Below are 18370 nucleotides of genomic sequence, written 5' to 3'. Positions count from 1 at the left end.
CAGTTCCTATCGCCTTTGTTTACACTTACAACAAATGCCTTGAAAACCAACAATTCCCCACCTCCTGGAAAAACGCTGCAATCAAGTTCATCCCTAAAGTCGGCAAAGCAACACCAGATAAGGCGACCGACTTTAGGCCGATTAGTCTTTTACCAGTCTTGGGCAAAGCCCTAGACGGGCTCATAATCAACCGTATTAACCACTACCTCTACTGCAATAACCTCCTCCATAATAACCAGTTCGGCTTCGTCCCAAAAAAGTCCACCTACCACGCCCTACATCATGCCATGCAATTCATCGCTAAGGCCTGGGACATCAATCACCATGTGCTCATGGTTTCTATTGATTACAGTAATGCTTTTAATTCACTCTGGTGGCCATCACTTCTAAGCTCTCTCAAGCGGCACAAATGCCCTAGCAACCTTTATAACATCCTGAAAGACTATCTCAACAACAGGTCTGTAGGAAGTTATGACCTAGACCCACCGATTATACAAAATATGACGCGCGGCTGCCCGCAGGGCTCTAGGTCGGGCCCAGGGCTATGGAACATTATGTATGACGAGCTTCTTCGAATCAATCCAAGCAACATCAGCGTGCCCTGGGTCCTTCAGGGCTATGCGGATGACACCCTTCTGATGCTCTCGGGCAGAAATAGTGAAAAGCTTCAGGAGGAAGCTAACAAACTTTTAAACGTCATTCACACTTGGAGCGACAACAACAAGCTTACAATCAATACAGACAAGTCAATCTGTATGCTAATGTCACGGGGGCGCCAGCTACAGAAACCCCCCTCCTTAAAGATAAACGGCATAAAAATCAAGCACACGAACGAACTAAAGTATCTCGGCTTAATTCTAGATCAAGGCCTCAAATGGAACTATCACATTGACCATGTCTGCAGTAAAGCGGCCAAATTAGCGAACCTTTTGTGCTATCTAGCTGGTAAAAACTGGGGGCTTAATGTTAACAACCTAATCCACATTTACAAGCAGGCCATAGAGCCTATTATCCTGTATGGAGCGCCGATCTGGGGAACAGCTGCTTCCCGGGCTCATATCAAACGCGCCCTTGACAAAGTCCAACGAATCTGCTTACTTCGCATATCCGGTGCTTATAGGACATCACCAACGGCATCGCTGCAAGTTATTACTGGTCTCCCTCCGCTCTTCCTCAGGGCCCAAGCCATCATGGCTTTGTGGAGGTTAACCCACCTCAACATGACCACTCAAAAAAAGAAAGATTTCATCAACTACCTCCGCATTGGCCTCTTGCCAAACCTTGATATGGACTCGCTCTTTAACCTAAATTGTAAAACCCGAACTAAAACTTTTTATCCATCACCTCTTCACCCGGCCAAGCAGCCCATCATCTACATCAACAACGACCTCGGCACGTCCTTCTCCACTCAAATCGTCTATACTGACGGTTCTAGGTCCAAGGACGGTGTGGGAGCCGGCCTGGCCCACTACTCTACCCACAACAATACATTTATCCACCGTGAAAGCTTCCACCTTGCCGGCCACTGCACTATAATGCAAGCCGAGCTTTATGCAATCTACAGAGCCCTTCAGTACGTCAACACCTCCCGCAACCTCAGGAACAGCCGCATTGTCATCTGCTCTGATAGTCGTGCTGCTCTCCTTAGCCTCAACACCAACAAAAGTGGCGGCAATCTCCAGAGGCTCATCATCCAAGAATTGATCAAATGCAACAACAGGGTCATTTTCCTATGGACCCGATCCCACGCCGGCGTCATAGGAAATGAAGAAGCAGACCGCCTTGCAAAAGAGGGGGCCTCCAACTCATCTATACTCGCCTACGATGACATTCCTTTAATAGCAACAAAACACCTAATTCAAGACACGGCCTTTGGCATCTGGCAACGCCTGTGGGATGAAGGTAATACAGGCAGAACCACCTACAGCTTTTTTCCGAACATCCATAACAGACTAAAACTAAACTACGTCACAGTTAACTTTATCACCAGCCAGCTGTTCACCAATCATGGCAACTTCCAAGGATATCTACACCGGTTCGGCCACAGTGACACCCCCCACTGCCAGTGCGACAACACTGTCTGTTCAAGACAACGAACATCTAATATTCAAGTGCAGCAAGTTCGACCATCTGAGGTATAACCTATTCAGGACGGTCATACAGGAAGGCCATAACTGGCCATGTGAACTCAGTGAACTAGTACACAATAAGAACACTTATAAGGAACTCATGGCTTTTATCGAAGCCACAAAAGCTCTGGACTTACGTTTAAACTCCTAGCACTTCTCGCGTTTATTCTGTTTACACTTTATTTCTGTTAGTACTCATCTACTGTTACGAGCTCTCTAATGTCACGTGTCCTTATATTTACTGTAAATTTTGCATGCATTTTATTTTATGTTACTGGTATTAATCTTATTTTTCTTTTTCTTTTTTTTTTTTTTCTTTTTTTTCTCTTTGTATTACTCGACCCGCGATTTAATTTCTTCGCAGACTCACACTCTGTGTCTTTATGTATACTTTTTTATTATATTATTCATTAATATTATCATAATTTTCTCAACTCGGCAAATGTTAGCCGCAGTTCCTGTACGCATGGAAAATGTCCATGTTTTGTAAATATGTACATAATTGCTTTTTAAATAAACACTCGGTGCGGCTCATGACCTCCCCTTCCTCTTATCACTTCTTTTCAAACTCTTCACCCCCTTTCGGCCTCTGCCAAAGCAACTTTTTCTTAAACTAACTCCTTCTCATTTCTTTTCATCCCCTTCGAGGATATACCTATGAGTAATGCCTCCTATCACCTTTATTAAAAAAAAAAAAAAAAAAAAGCACCAATACAGTCGACTCTGCATAAGTTGACACCCAAATAACTCGTCACCGTAGGTTAATTAGTCAGCTTTCTGTGGTCCTGGCCGACTTACATAGGCATTAATGTTATTAACCTTAAAAAACTTGGTTTATTCAACATCGTTTAACTCGTCACCACTGGATAAACCAACATACTTTTTCTGTTTCACACTTTTTAGATGTCTGATAAGTTGACTCCCCTCCTGAAAAAATGAGTTCACATAGTACAATAAGCCGTGTGGTGTGAACTCATTTTTCAGGGGGGGAGTCGACTTATCAGAATTCTAAAAAGTGTGAAACAGAAAAAGTATGTTGAATAAACCAAGTTTTTTAAGGTTAATAACATTAATGCCTATGTAAGTCGACCAGTGACGCGTTATCCTGGTTTCGACTTATGCAGAGTCAACTATGTATATAAAAGTGTATGTAAATGTACATATATACATAGGTCTATTTTAATGAAAATCATATAAATTTAAAAAATTCAAACAAATTTTAGAATTACTTTTTTCATTAAGCAATGGTCATGGAGCATAGCTCATGTCCACATGAAGCACCAGTGCTCTGCCAAATACCAACTGAGAAACATATCTAATATATATAAATACATATATGATATAGATATGTTTCTTATAAGCTACAGACACATTTTCCTCATTTATACTGGCTGAATGAAATTACTCATAAATTAATATTTCATTGCATTTAAAAATATCAATTAAAATTTCATATGAAGATTTAGGGTTGAGTGGGATAACCGTAAATGCTAGTATTGATTTTCCACTATTTACAACTTTTCGCAACAGGTTATTTCTTTTTTTAATGACTTTGTTACCATACTAATACCAATTATATATATCTGCAATTACATATTCCGAGAGCTATATTATAGTAGAGATAATAAAACTAATGTTCAAATGTTTAAGCAAATCCACATTTATATTTATCTCCTCTATGTGAGGTAAGTACTGTGTGGAGTAATTGTAAATCCCTATTATTGTGCTTAGAACTTTGCATGTATGTGGCAAGAGAAACTGTAACTAAACAAGAATCTTTGAGATGCGAAATAAACAAAACTGTCAATTTTATTTGACTAAACAGATAAAAAGCAGACAAGGTATCTCCATCGATATACAACAGAGTATGCTCAAATAAAATAATCTGGTATGAAACATTTGTTTTCAATATATAAAAATTAGATTAATAAGGAAAGGCCGCAAGTTACTATGTGCACTTTTTATTAAAATGCTAATCATCATCTAATTTTTAGATCTAAAATCTAATTTAGATCTTGATGTCCTTTATAGGCAGGTAAAGCTATTCACTTGAAGCAATACATAAGAAGATACATAAATAGTCTGTCTAAAAAGTTTGAGGCCATTGGATATTTGACTGTATATAAAACCTACTTATTACATTTAAAATTAAGTAAAATACAGTTTGTTTTCTTTTATTTCACAGCAGTTACAAATTTAATATTTTGTCTTTAGTTAAAATCAAACTTGCTAATTTTTTAAATCTTTTTTCCCCTCTCTATTTCTATATTACAAACACTTGCCAACCAAACTCTGACTTCTGAAATATCGAAAGTATAGTTAATGTAGAAATATAGAACAAGTAAAGATAAAAAAAAGCACATTGGATTTTAGAGACAAAAAAATTAAATTTATAACAGATTCCTTCTTTATATATGTTCAAGCTATTCTTAAATAAACAAAAACCTATATCAAGACTCAGTTAAATAGATCTGTTCTTGGTTATCACTATATAATACTATCAGATTTGTATTTGTACAATTTACAATTACTCTTCCCTCAGCTTTTGGTGTAGGTTAATGCCAAATTTTGCAGTTTGTAGAGTATATACCGAAATAGGAAAATAAAAACCATACCTCAGTTTATTCCTTTACTAATTAATACAAGTGTATGGCATAAAATTACACTAATAATACTTTTTTATTGCTCACACGCTACACTATAGTCTGTTTGCTGTAACTTCGTGCATAAAACGAAGAAGTAAAGTGGCCACCTCACCACCATATCCTACAAAACATAGTCCTCTGCATTACCCTTTCTCATTGTAGAAGCAACAGCAGTGTCCTGATAAAACTGAATACCTGTTAATTTTTATAAATTTACTTCCAGAGACAATTGTTAAGAAAATATACTACAAACTATTTCAGGCAGAAGCATGCACAAAGTTACAGTGAATGAACTATAGTCAGACACGACATACAAGATGTTTGTTTACAGTAGGTGCCAACTTACACAGAGTAATAAATTATACAATTATTATATTATTAGATGTGTTCACAACCTTTGTAAAAAAATTATTTTTAATAAAGTAAAACTATATTTAAAAACTCAAACAAAAATGAATTTTGTAATATACAACTATAATTGGTTTCAGTATTAAAAATCACATTCTAAAATTCTTTTTAATAGGTGTACGAAACTAATGACTAATTAGAGATTGAATAAAATTGATTATTCACTAATACTTATAAGTAAAACAAAAATATAAATAGTAATTAAGGAATTCCTTAATGCATTATTACTATTATTGGGCTGCAATTTGAAAAAATTGTAGACCTATAAATTCCCACTGTCGTCTGTCCATCCGTCCATCCATCTTTCCTTCATCTCGAGAATGGAGTTAGACAGATGAAAGACGAGACCAGATATGGAAACCGAGGGGCAGGAGGCCCTGATTAACTGCATAAGAAACTTCTGATGCAAACCAAAATTCACGTTATTTCAATTCAAAAATTTTTCCCCAAAAGGCGTTAGATGAATGACCGGTACGACTATTGTTACTGGTTGCAATATCTCTTACCGTACCAATCTTTATGGGACACTAAAAAATTAAAAAATTTACTATATGAGTTATTTATTAAATTTTAAATAATAAATATTTGTTGGAATGTAATTGTTATGTAATAAGTATGTTAACAATTAATTATATCTTCATTAATTTTACTAGATTGACCAATGCACCTTAACACGAGTGTTAGTACCCATTAGTCATTAAAGTGAAGCCATTATTTACAATGCCTATGGTTTTTCTAAACCATAGGCATTTTGAAAAGACAGTAAAACTTATTTAATTCTAAAATGTGAATAAAATGAAGACCTGTCTTATTTTGAAAAAATTATTAGTCCTGGAAAAAACGAGCCTTTTCTTATATATTTCTTTATTTTCTCATCTCACATGCTCTCTTTTGTATCCTATAGTGGCCATATTGGATTTGTCGTCATAATTATTTGATATCTTTCACAGATTTTTGGTTGTTTTACTTTCGGGGCTATTTTTCAGCCAAAACACACTGGTACACTGTACCAGCATTAGAATAAAAAGTATCAAAGTCAATATATAGTACTAACAGTTGCTCAGTAAGAAAAATTCTATATGTTTGGGTGAGAAGACTGGTGACTGGCACAACAAAAATGAATGAAACAAACTGGATCAATCTATCCCACATTTACCTGTGTTTAAGAATTTTCTATGACTGGTATGGTTAGTATGACAGCCTTCTGTACTGTGATGTATGTGCTGTTGTGAAGTCCTGATATTTCAAGACTTGTATAATGCTATAAATGTATGTTTTGCATTCAGCTGTGTTAAGTATAGCATTTAAACTACTTTTATATTCTTTTGTTAGTCTCTGTTTTATTTGTATGTATTCTGTGAGTTTAGGCTGTTGAATTCCTAAATCTTTCTTGACTTTACACTCATCCATAGATTCAATGACATCTCCATTTCTGAACACAAAATCTTCATTCAGGATTCCTTTATCTATGTGAAAAGTTCTGCATTTGTCTGTCAAATTCCATTTGAGCATCAGTGGTGTGTGTGACTTCTAATAGATGATTTATCTGTGATAGTATGAATGAAGAGTGTTTTATGTCATCCACATACACAAGATGAGATAATACATATTATGTTGTTTTGTTGTCATATCTATAGTTAGTGTTGTTCAACCTACTGAAGAGTAGGTTCAAGGCTATAAAAAGGTAGACTCAATATCAGTCTACCTATTCTCTAATTTTCTAAAATTGCTTTGTCTTATGTATATTTGGTTTGTTTTGATGTATGTATCAAAGTCTAAAGTGTAGTGTTGTTCTCTAGTGTTGCTTTCTAGAAATATAATGCATGTTAGATGTATTTTGTACACAGTGCATACAATAGCTACAAGTAAGTGTTTCTTGAAATAAATTTGTGAGTATTAATTCTGTATCACACTCTATTCTAATTCTGTAATTCTCTGTAGTATCACTGTAATTATTATGTTAATATTTTCGTTACGACATACACTGTGTACATTTTTGTGAGTAACTGCCAATGAGTGTCTGATATTCTGTCTGATGCATTTGGTATGCAACTTGTTGTTTCATATGTTCAAGCATTGTTTGGGGAATAAAGTTGTGTATAACAGTTCCTTTCTGATCAACAACCTTCTCTGTAACATTAAGATGTGGGTATTTTTGTGTGGATTTGTCATTCACATTGTCTATATGCCGTCATGTATGTTTCAAGTTTTGTAATGATGTTTAGTAGGTAAGGATGATAAATTTACCCACTTCTTGAGTCCACTTCATCTGTTGGTGTAGTTTGCCTGCCTTGACGGTCAGTGCCTGGATTGCCATTGAAGCACATTGGCGGAGTTGGTATATGTTGTCCATTATGTGTGGGTGAGCAGAGAATGTGTTTGTGACACAGTAACAATACTTGAACCAGAGTTACATTTGCCACTGGTAGCCAAGAGAGACTGTGGCAGATTTTTTTAACTTAAGCCTCTGCCTAACACACACATGCAGATCTTGTTAATTCTAGGCAATGTCCAAGCAAATATCTAGCTGAGAACATGTAACAATTTTGTTTCTCCATATAAATGGATGTGCTTATATACCTAAAACCAAGTGTTTATAAATCAGCTACCCAACATGAAGAACAGATGGTATTTAGCAGCTGTCCAATCTGGATCAGATGTTACTTGTGGTCCCTTTTTGTTTCATTTCTTCCCACTAAACTTTACTATTATGGGTAGTCCTACTGGAAGTTTATGCTTCTGGCAGCATCACTCTATGGTTCATCAGAACTACTGCATTCTCTCACTTAGCAACAGTTGTTGTTTTCATTATTGTTTAATTAATTACAGGATGTACAAATTATTCATTAAATTTTAAAATAAATTTAATGCTTATTATAAATCATTATCTTATCATGTTTCATAAATACAGAATTATAGATGCTTCCCAGATATATATTTTTGTATAAAAGTGTAAGAATCTGGAGTAAGAGATGATGTTTTCATGAAAATATTAAAATAATATTTTGAAAGTAATTTAAAATTTAACTCGATAGAAGGATTATCTATCTTTGAAAAAGAAAGCACTTCCTCTGACTCAGGGAGAATGACGATTTAGTTCCTCCTAAATTGATAGTTTGAGTGCAGTATTTCGCTTGACTATCCGCAAGTCTGCATGATTTCCTCCTCATGTTGGAAGCGTGGCATGATATTCCAATAATGCTATTGGATGGAAGATTAGTATAAAAGGTGAAAGGTCACTTTTTATCTTGCTCTTGTCTGATGTTTTTACTGAATGTCAAATGTTTAGCCAACACTCATTTTGTCATCTTTGCCAAATGCCCAAGACTTTAGCCATCCTTTCTCCAGTTCTCAACTGCCAGTTCTTCCCAAGGACTCTCTACTAACTAATATGACTATTTTTATGTAAACTCTCACTCATGGGATAGATTTATAGGTTTAGAAACTAGATATCCTTGTATATTTTGAATTGTTGAACTTTATCATAGTTGTCACTTATTTGTGTTTATATTTCGTTATAATTTTGTATAATAAATATATAGTTATATTCTAAACTGTCATTTAGATTGATTTATGCCAAATTCCATTGTCAGTCCACATTACCATGAAACATTCAAATTAGATATACCCTCCTATAATTCCGGTCAAGTTTAAACTATATCTTTATCCACTCAGACAATAGAATCATCACAAGTTGAGATGCGATAGAAATTATCTCAACTGGTGTCAGGAATCTTGACAATACAGTCGGAGGAAGTTAGAGTATTTATATACTAACTTCAAAGACTAATTAACATCAAATCCATCTAATGAACAAAACGATAATACAAATACGTCTCACTAACCTTGTATAGCAGATAGAACAGAAGATTCACATGCTCCTGGCTGAACACCTAGAAGGCTATCAGTTTGAGATTTCCAATTCCAAACAAGTAATTGAAGCCATACAGAACTGCAAACCACCAGAAAAATCTTAGATCACTATTTTAGGCTTTAAGGCACTAAATCCGTCAGTTAAACTAGAGTCCTGTTTCTGTGGTCTATGAGATTGGCTCATGACTGAGATGGCAAACAATGCAGACCAAAGACAAATACTAGAACTATCACATATACTATGTTATACATCATGCTTACAATTAGATGGGAAGATGTTCCTTCAAAAAAGAGAGGTACCTATGAGTAGCCCACTGTCAGGGGGACTTAGCTGAAATTGTAGTATGCCTTCTAGAAGCCAAGGTCATCCCCATGTTCCTTCCCAATATTAAAGTATATAAGCAATACATCGATGACATATGCATCATAGGGAAGACAAAGCCAATCATAAAAGAATTTATACAGTGCATAAATTGCAACCTGTATGGCCTTACAATTGAATTTGAACAAATAAGCAATAAAGAGACTCATTTTTTGGATGTTAGTATGACATTCAATGGTAGCAGATGACACCAAGATATACCAAAAACCAAGAGCCATCCCAATATACATCCCTGCCAACTCTAATGACCCATATAACTACAAAATGGCAGCTTTTAGAGCACTTACAGAAGGATCTACACATACTGTAGCAAAGAACAGGAATAATGGAGAGAAATAAGAAAAGTAGCAGAAATTGCTGAAAATCATGGCTACAATAAAAGCCTAATATATAAAATGATGGATAAACAAAACAACCAACTCAAAGTCCAATTAAATAAGATTCCAGAAAAAAATCCACAAGATACATCTCTCTACCATATAGCTATAACATATGAGCACCCTACGCAGTCCTATTTCAAGAAATTGGAACTTACTCTAATGGAAAAATAGCTTACAGACGTAAGCCAGATACATTCAGCATGTTAAGAAATGAGAAGGATCGGGCAGAAATCAAAAAAATGCCCAGCCCTATCATAGGCGATGCAATTTACTTGGTTACTACTGTATAGTTAAATATAACTGTCTCTTAAATTTTGTAATTTTTCTTATCCTAAAAATGCACACAAATTTATGGACTTATCTGATAAAATACTAGTTAATGTTATAGTATTGTATTAAATAATAAAATATCAAACTATGTTTAAGTTCTACACCAAACTGGTTATGTTTAAATGATAACTATTCAATAGTTTATTTGATGATTATTCATTTGGCATATACTCTAATAATGTTATTCAAGTGTACACCATTTCTCTTAGACTTTAAATGATAATTTTTAAATTGTAAGTGTATCGTAATAATTTTATACATATTTACATTTCAAATTTTTTGTTCTCCTCATTGTTCTTTATTACATTCTAAAATTGGAACATTAAAAAAACATTGATGATGAACTTAGTAGAACAAAAACATTTGTCTAAAAATTAAGTACAGTAGACCCACCTATAACATGGGTTCATATAACATGGCAAAAAAATTGAAATCGTGTTCATATAAAACACTAAAAGAGACTCGTATAACACGGTAAAATGTCATCACCGACTCATGTCGCGACAGGATTGGTCAAATCTGGACCAATAGGGGACACTGCACAAACCGTTGAGTTTAAATGAGCAGGAGATCTACTAAAAACCATTTATTATTCAACGGCCATAAAAATTATATTTATATTGATGATGTCTCCAAAGTTTGGCAAATTTTTCATTGAAAAATAACTTATTAGGAAACGTGCCTGCCGTTCGACAAGCTGCTCCGCGACGAAAACAAGCTTAAGCAATGGCGTCGTCGAACGGTGCAGACTCAGTAAGTAATCTTACAATTTTTGTTTAGCATAGTTTATATGGATTATTCCCAAAAAATTATACGTGATTTGGAAATTTTGAGTCAAATTAGCCTAGAATCAATTAATTTTATGGAGAAAACCTTTCAAACAGCTGTAGCCCATAAGCTGCACATGTACCAGTCTGTGATTGGTTCATGTATTTAAGTGACTCATACAACACAGAACGTATCTACCGTGTTATAGGGGGGTCTACTGTATTACATTAAAGTACTGTTCATTATTTTTCTATTTAAATCCCAATTTAGTATAGATATTAGATATTAATTTTGTTGTAAGTTATGATGTTTGGAAATTGCATTGTAGTCACAATAATTTGTGATGCTGCTCTAAAAAAATATTAATAATAAGAAAATTTGACAAAGTTATATCTTTAATTAGCCAACATCATTTCATAACTCAAGTAAAAATGTTTCAGTGATTTTTATTTTACATCTACATTAGCATGCTGATATACTGTATACATTTCATAAGTGCATTAGAAAATGGCAAGTCATATTTGCATATAAATTTGTAATTTGACCTTAATTTTTGTTAGTATTAGTCTTTTATTTACAACATAGTCTTTTATTTGCAACTAATAAAAAGAAAATATTTGTTAGAATACAGGTCATTTAAGGACAAACTCCAGAACTTGTTTTCAATTTCATTTATCAACTCAAAATCAAAAATTAAACAACAGCAACTCTAGTAGTGACAACAAAACATTTTATCCTCCACTATACGTTGAGTCAAATGATCCTTTTTTATTAAGATAATTCTATTGCTTTCCTTAAAATTAGTTGTATTTCACATAATTATTAGTTGGTATTTTAATATAATCAATCTTTTATTATTTCAGCTAATGTAAAAATTTTTAAAGAATAAGCAATTCTGCAGATTTTCAAGTTTAGTCAGTCCTGTAGCCAGAAATAATTATTATTGAAAGAGCTAAGTTTAAAAATGATGGACAAGCTAAAAACTTGTAACTAGCATTTTTCTCTTTTCAAGCCAGTACTAGGCCTAGTAGCTACAGTCCACATGTAAAAAACTAACAGTAGTCTAAGTTTACCTGAGAAAGCAAAAATATTACATTTATTGCTTTTGGACACTGCTCACTAAGTCGAGGAAGTTTAGCCACCTTATATATAAGCTCCTGTATTACCTGACCAACTTAACTGAGACCATTGAGACGAGTACACACATGCAAACTAGACTGATCTAACCTGGAAAATAGGAATGGCACTTTTTCAAATACAGAAGGGAATGTTTCTGGAAGAAGAGAAATACTTCATGCATCCTGTCTTTTTCTTCCAAGAAAACTAATCTTTTAAGACAGGTTGTAGTTTAGGAAATGAGTTATTAATTATGTAGCTACATTTAAGCAATTTACAAATTTGACTTATGTAAAATTTGAGTTACGTAAAGGTCTATGGTCTGCATTACTTATGTAACTGGGTATTACTGCATAAATTTCTCGAAATAGTGCCTTCCATACATAGTGCAAGAGAACTTAAACTAATAGCAGTCAATTAAAGAGAATTGGAAAAAAGTTACTTATATAATCCAATTTCAATAAATAAAACATTAAAATCTATTATTATATCACAGAGTATTTGAAGAAAAGATACTAGCTTAGAAAATTTAGAAAATAATTGAACAATTTATTAATGAACGTAATCTTGACAATTTCAATAATTATATATAATTTTCAATATAAATTGCAGCAAAAGTACAGATGTAGCCAAATCTTGCTATAAATTAACGGTTAAGAAGAAGTTACCTGCAACATTATTTTCATTGAAATTTACACTGCTTAATATTGTGAATAATATTTTTTATTAACTGATCTATCCTAACCATTGTGCTGATTCATAATTATATCCTATCCAAATTAAAATATTCATGTATATTAGGAACATAATAATATTGACATAACCAAGAATATGCTTATATTCTGAAAGTTGCATACTTAAAAGTCTATTCTAGATCCTTTTTTTTCAACTTTCTAAATTATAAAATTATATTAATTTCAATAATTATTAAAATTATTCTGAGATAATGATATGCCTACCTTTAGTAATAAATATGATCAATAATTAACAACTTTACTAGTAAAATATCTAGTTGTATGTCAGAATTTACTTAAAATAATCCAGATGATTCAACATTTATTTGTTTAAACTTAGTTAAAATCAACAAATGATTTTACAAGTGCCAGAGGAACCTTAACTTGACTGTTCTGTTGCTCACTTATCCTTTCCAAGTAAAAATACTGAAAGAATAATTATCTAAGATGTAGGGGATGATATCACAAGTGAAAAATAAACCAAAACTTTCATGATGGAAGACTATATGCTCCCACATTACATTATGAAATATTTATATATTATATGCTCTCACATTACCAACAGTTTACATTATGAAGTATTTAAATAGACCCATATCTAAAGTATAACTAAGTTTTAAATAAAATCTCCATTATTCAGCTATCTTTTAAAAAGTAAATAATCAAAATTATTTGGCTGAATGCTAATATTTCACTAAATCACTATTCATTTTATCACTAGCATTTACAACATTCAATTATTATCAGGACTTTTCACATAAAACTAACCTTGTGAAACAATTAAAATATTTCCCAGAATTAGAATGGAGCCAAGGTGCTAAGGTGTAGATCTTGAAATCCCTATCACTCCACTGTTGTAACTAATAAATTTGAAAATTCAAATATCACACTATATGACATGTGTGAGTTTTTTGTCCATTTTCTTTTTATATTATTATTAATTTAAGCATAACTTTCTAATATATGTTCTATATAGTGTATATATATTGTGATCTACTTCGTAATGAACACAATTATTTTCCTTTGTGTATTTAGTCTGACAAACATCAACAAACATCGGCTCCATTCTTATCCTGGGAAAGAATATAGAGTTGAATTACAATTCATTATTTAGATACTTGGAAATAAACCAAGACTTTTATTACTTAAAACTCCATTGTGACTTTTTCAATTGTTGAAACATGATACGATTGGTGATTGCCTATTGTGTGGGAGATCTCCAATTCTGATCTTGTATGTAATGTACAGTACATTATATAACAATTATAATCATCTATAATTAGTATTATGTGCCTCATTAATAGAAATTAATACATTAAATTCCCTAAAATATCAATTGAATAAGTTTTTCAAAACAATACTAGAGCTTGTTGAAATCACTCTGTGACTTGTGTATATTGATGATAACAATTGACTGATATCATCAAGTGGGATAAGTAAATAAAGACCAGAATTTCAGAATAGAGATATTCTAGTTTTATTCACTATAACATAAAATAAAGTAATTTTTCTAGTATCACTTGCTTGCTGTTTTTTTGCAGTAGTCTTTAACAAAGCTAGTATATATTAGAAGTAAGAAATGCCATCAATTTAAACTGCTATACTGCAGACAAATAATTAAAACATGTAATGTTTAAAGCACTGCTTGAAACTGATAATAACTGATAACCATTAATGAAAGAAAACTTATTTACCAAAGATAATGATAACTGTAACTAAAACTATTACAATAAAGGAAGTTCTAAATGTATTTTCTTTGTTATGAGACCTGCTAATTCTGATAGCATTAGACAACTGATAACCATGTGAAGATTCTACCATACTCTGAAAATATATCATTTATTCACATGAAATGATGAATATAATAAATTTCCGCTTAAAGTTCAATTTAAATTTTTCCAATTATAGTTTCAAATAAGATAAATGTTGAAATATTTATTCTAACATTTATCAGATGTTAGATCTAATAAATTTGACAATTATATAAATCATAAATCCAGAAATTAATGTGAATACAAACTCTTGTAACTAAGTAATGAAGGAATCTGACAGACTATATTTTCATATCAAACACAAATTGCTTTTAGCAGAGCAAAAGTTTAAATTTTTTGAAAACTTTAATCCAGAGAAGACAATTCAGATTAGATTTTATATTTGACATTCTTTAATAAATATAATTTGATGAATTATAATTTAGTTATAAATTTTAATATGGAGTTTGCTCTAATATCAAACAAATAATGTAGTAATCAATGTTAATTATATAAATTTCTTAAAGGAGGATCATTAGAAACGAGTAGTCTGAAACATCTTTTAAAGACCTATTAATAATTATAATCGCAATATTTTAAACAGTTAACAATGCTAGTGAGTAACTGTTATTGATCAATATTAAATTTTATTAGTTCCGTAAATACTTATAAATAAGGCATATTTCTTTTACAAAAAAATAAAATAAGTATTAAATATAAAATTTATATGAAATATGCTGTAATAAATAACTGAAAGAATATGTCATAAATAGAATAGATAATGTATATGTATCTTCTTAAGTCTTTATTGTTTAAAATATATATGAGATGTTAGTAATAAATCTCTATTAAAAAATCAATAATTTATAGATATATAATACATGTATTATGCACAAACATGAGCACTGCAATATAAACATGTTTTATTCTGAATAAATTAATAAAATAACGATGTACCGTACACTGTATAACACAGTCACCTAAATCCAGTGAAGAACACAAATTTGTTTTAATACCAGAACCCGAGAATGACCTTTAAACAAGGTTAACATTAGTTCATTTAATATATTTGTGTTCTTCACTGGATTTAAGTGACTGAGTTATTATATTTTATTCTAATGTAGTTATTTTAATTTTTATACATGTATTGTTAAATGATCATCCTAACAAATCAGTATTCAAATTAAACATTTTCATTTGTAATACCTGTACTGTACATCTACAGTAATATTTAAATATAAAAGAATAGTCATTAATGATAAACAAAAATTCATATTAAACAGTGGAAAGAAACATACTAATTCATTGTTCATACTTATAATTAAATCATGTGATATTAACAAGCTAAAATATTTGTTAATAAGTAACCACTATTTTAAAATCTTTATATATGACAATTAGATAGATCTTGCAGTCAAACGTCAAGCTAGATGATTACTTAAACTTCAAATCAAAATGGATCATGTTTTGTTTTTTCCTGCCCTGCAAACATGTAAGAAGGCCTTTAAACTAAATACAAATTTTGGTCAGCCTATAATGGAGGGCAGGTAGTAAGATAGGCCCAAAATACCCAGAAAAGGGAATCTAGTTTCAACTATTTTCAATAGAAATGAAGTTTTGATATCAAAAAGTGATGAAAGTGGTGTGTGGCATACTTGAAACTACACCATGCATAAATATATTGAATGTTACCAAACAGTCTGATGTTCAATTATGCAAAAGTGAGCTCCCTGTTGCTAATGGATGCCAAAACTTTAGGATTATCAATGACAGTTAAGATTAGGCCCCCAGCCTAGGGCCATCGAGAAGGGAGAGCTAAGAAAGACTAAGAAAGAAGTCCAAAATCCGAAGAAAGCTTCGAGGTCCACGGTGCCTATCTCCGTAAATTAATGTTATCTTTACTAAGAAAAAATAAAATGTTTAAAATTACTTTTTAACAACTCGGCAAAGAAACATTAAAGAGACCCATTAAAGAGCAAAGGACCGTTCTATTCCCGAACTGCAAGCAATACCACAACAAATCTTCCCAAAAAGTTACCGAGGATCAGAACCAGATCGCGACCCGAATCCTTCCAGTCGACGGGCACCGTCGGGGACCGACTCGGTCGAAACAGATCCGACAAAAGCAATACCGGCTTTACCATCGATATTACACTTCCAACACGCGTTACACACGGACAAGACGAGAATTTATTTAATTTCTGCTTAAAATCCTTCGAAATTATCAAAAATTTTGTAAAATTCTTAACCGAAGATCACGGTCTTCCAACCAGCAAAATGATCGAAATCCTATTAAAAAAATATTTAATAATATATTTAACCAAAAAGTCATATTGTATTTTAATTATAGTTTTAAAGATTATGAAACAGTTTATAAACAGAATGTGACAAGAAGAAAAAAATAATATATATGTAAATATATTTTATGGATTAACCTAAACCTTAATCTAAATCAAACTGAAAATGGATGACTTAATTTGATTTGACTTGATTGTAATTAAGAGTTTAATTGAGATTTAATTTCGTAATTCGAATACATACCAGAGACATTCGATTCGCCCTTTCCAACATTTAATATATCCTTTAATAGTTGAGTAGCATGACTAGTATCTATGCTCGAATGTCCATTCATATCTCTGTTCAGTAAACCAGGCTCCCTGCTTCAAATTTTTTATTAATTTCCAACGAAATCCAAAATCTTAAAAACCATGGAGAAACCGAAATCACGAATTAGAACAATACAATTGCAATTTCTGATTCGTTGCCCTCTGGTGGTTACAAATTACAAATCTAGTTGAGAAAACGTAATTGATTTAGTTACGTTTTTTTTTTTAAAAATTACGTTAATTTTGTTTTCGGTTTTGGTTTGTTTTTAATTTCCGATTATAATAATTTGTTTTTTTTTATATTAAAGTTATAAATTGTATTATAAAATTATGTAAGAAGTTCCCCCACGCGCCCTTTTTGGCAAGCTTGTTATATGTTCGGCTATTTTTTTTGTAAGTCTTTTGCCTTGTATAGCAAGCCCATTATTGGTTCGGCGATGCCAACCATGGGGCGGCCTGGTGGTAAGGGACGGGGATCGACATAACCGGATGGATCATCCTCAAAAAATTTCTGGGGATTTTTCGACCCGTCCGTTTCAATCCCTGATCCCGAAAACGAGTAACTGCCTCCAAAGCCGCTCGTAAATTCGGCCGTCCGACAAATTCTCATCTGTGTACTGTCAAACGCCATGAGTAATGTTTATCTTCGATTTATTATTCAGTTTCCAAGATAATATGCATTTGAAATGTAAGACCAAGATTCATTTCATAAATCCAATTATTTATATAAAAACCGAATGCATTACCAATGCCATCTTACAAAAGAGATTAAGGATGTTATTTGTTCTGTAAGGGTCGCAAAAACGCGTAGAAGTGGTGAATAATTATAAAGTTCCAAAGTCGTATATTTCGGGAGTCAACTCGGGTCAGGAACGCGTGTTGGTGATGCAGATCAGACACGAAAGAAACTTTCTTAAAACTTATCCTAAAACAAACGCGACTCGATGACGAACGACCAAGGGGATGTCAACCAAGAGAGGAGCTTTGTCCAGGTGCTCGCAAACAAATGTCGGGAGTGAGACACAAAGGGGGGAAATTAGCCGCCAGAACATATGGCAGATTGCTTGGAGCCATAACGGCGTGAAATACGAGCGCGAACTTCAAAGGCTCCGTCAACCCCTTTCGACCCGGATCGGTCAAGGGTTTCGGGAAAATCTTATAAAACCCTCGGATCTCAGGGTCGAAGGGCGGTTCTCCTCCAGACAGAGTTCGATCCTCCTTCGGTCATCCTTGGAGGAAGTGTGGCGG

The 18370-nt window shown here is 32.8% G+C and overlaps 1 protein-coding gene across 2 annotated transcripts in view; it reads right to left on the bottom strand.

Annotated features, from left to right (window-relative positions):
- The window catches only part of LOC136985849 (enhancer of mRNA-decapping protein 4-like), a 47184-nt gene extending 29885 nt beyond the window's left edge, over positions 1–17299 (bottom strand). For both annotated transcript variants that reach the window (XM_067283222.1, XM_067283228.1), the window contains exon 1: positions 17058–17299. In XM_067283222.1, the coding sequence (XP_067139323.1) occupies positions 17058–17148 (91 nt within the window). In that variant the 5' untranslated portion in view covers positions 17149–17299. The remainder of the gene's footprint in view (positions 1–17057) is intronic.
- Positions 17300–18370: the final 1071 nt, after the last annotated feature.

The sequence above is a fragment of the Centruroides vittatus genome, unplaced genomic scaffold (assembly GCF_030686945.1).
Source record: "Centruroides vittatus isolate TY-2023 unplaced genomic scaffold, ASM3068694v2 contig_1213, whole genome shotgun sequence".
Lineage (NCBI taxonomy): Eukaryota > Metazoa > Arthropoda > Arachnida > Scorpiones > Buthidae > Centruroides > Centruroides vittatus.
This window is presented reverse-complemented; position numbering and strand designations above follow the sequence as displayed.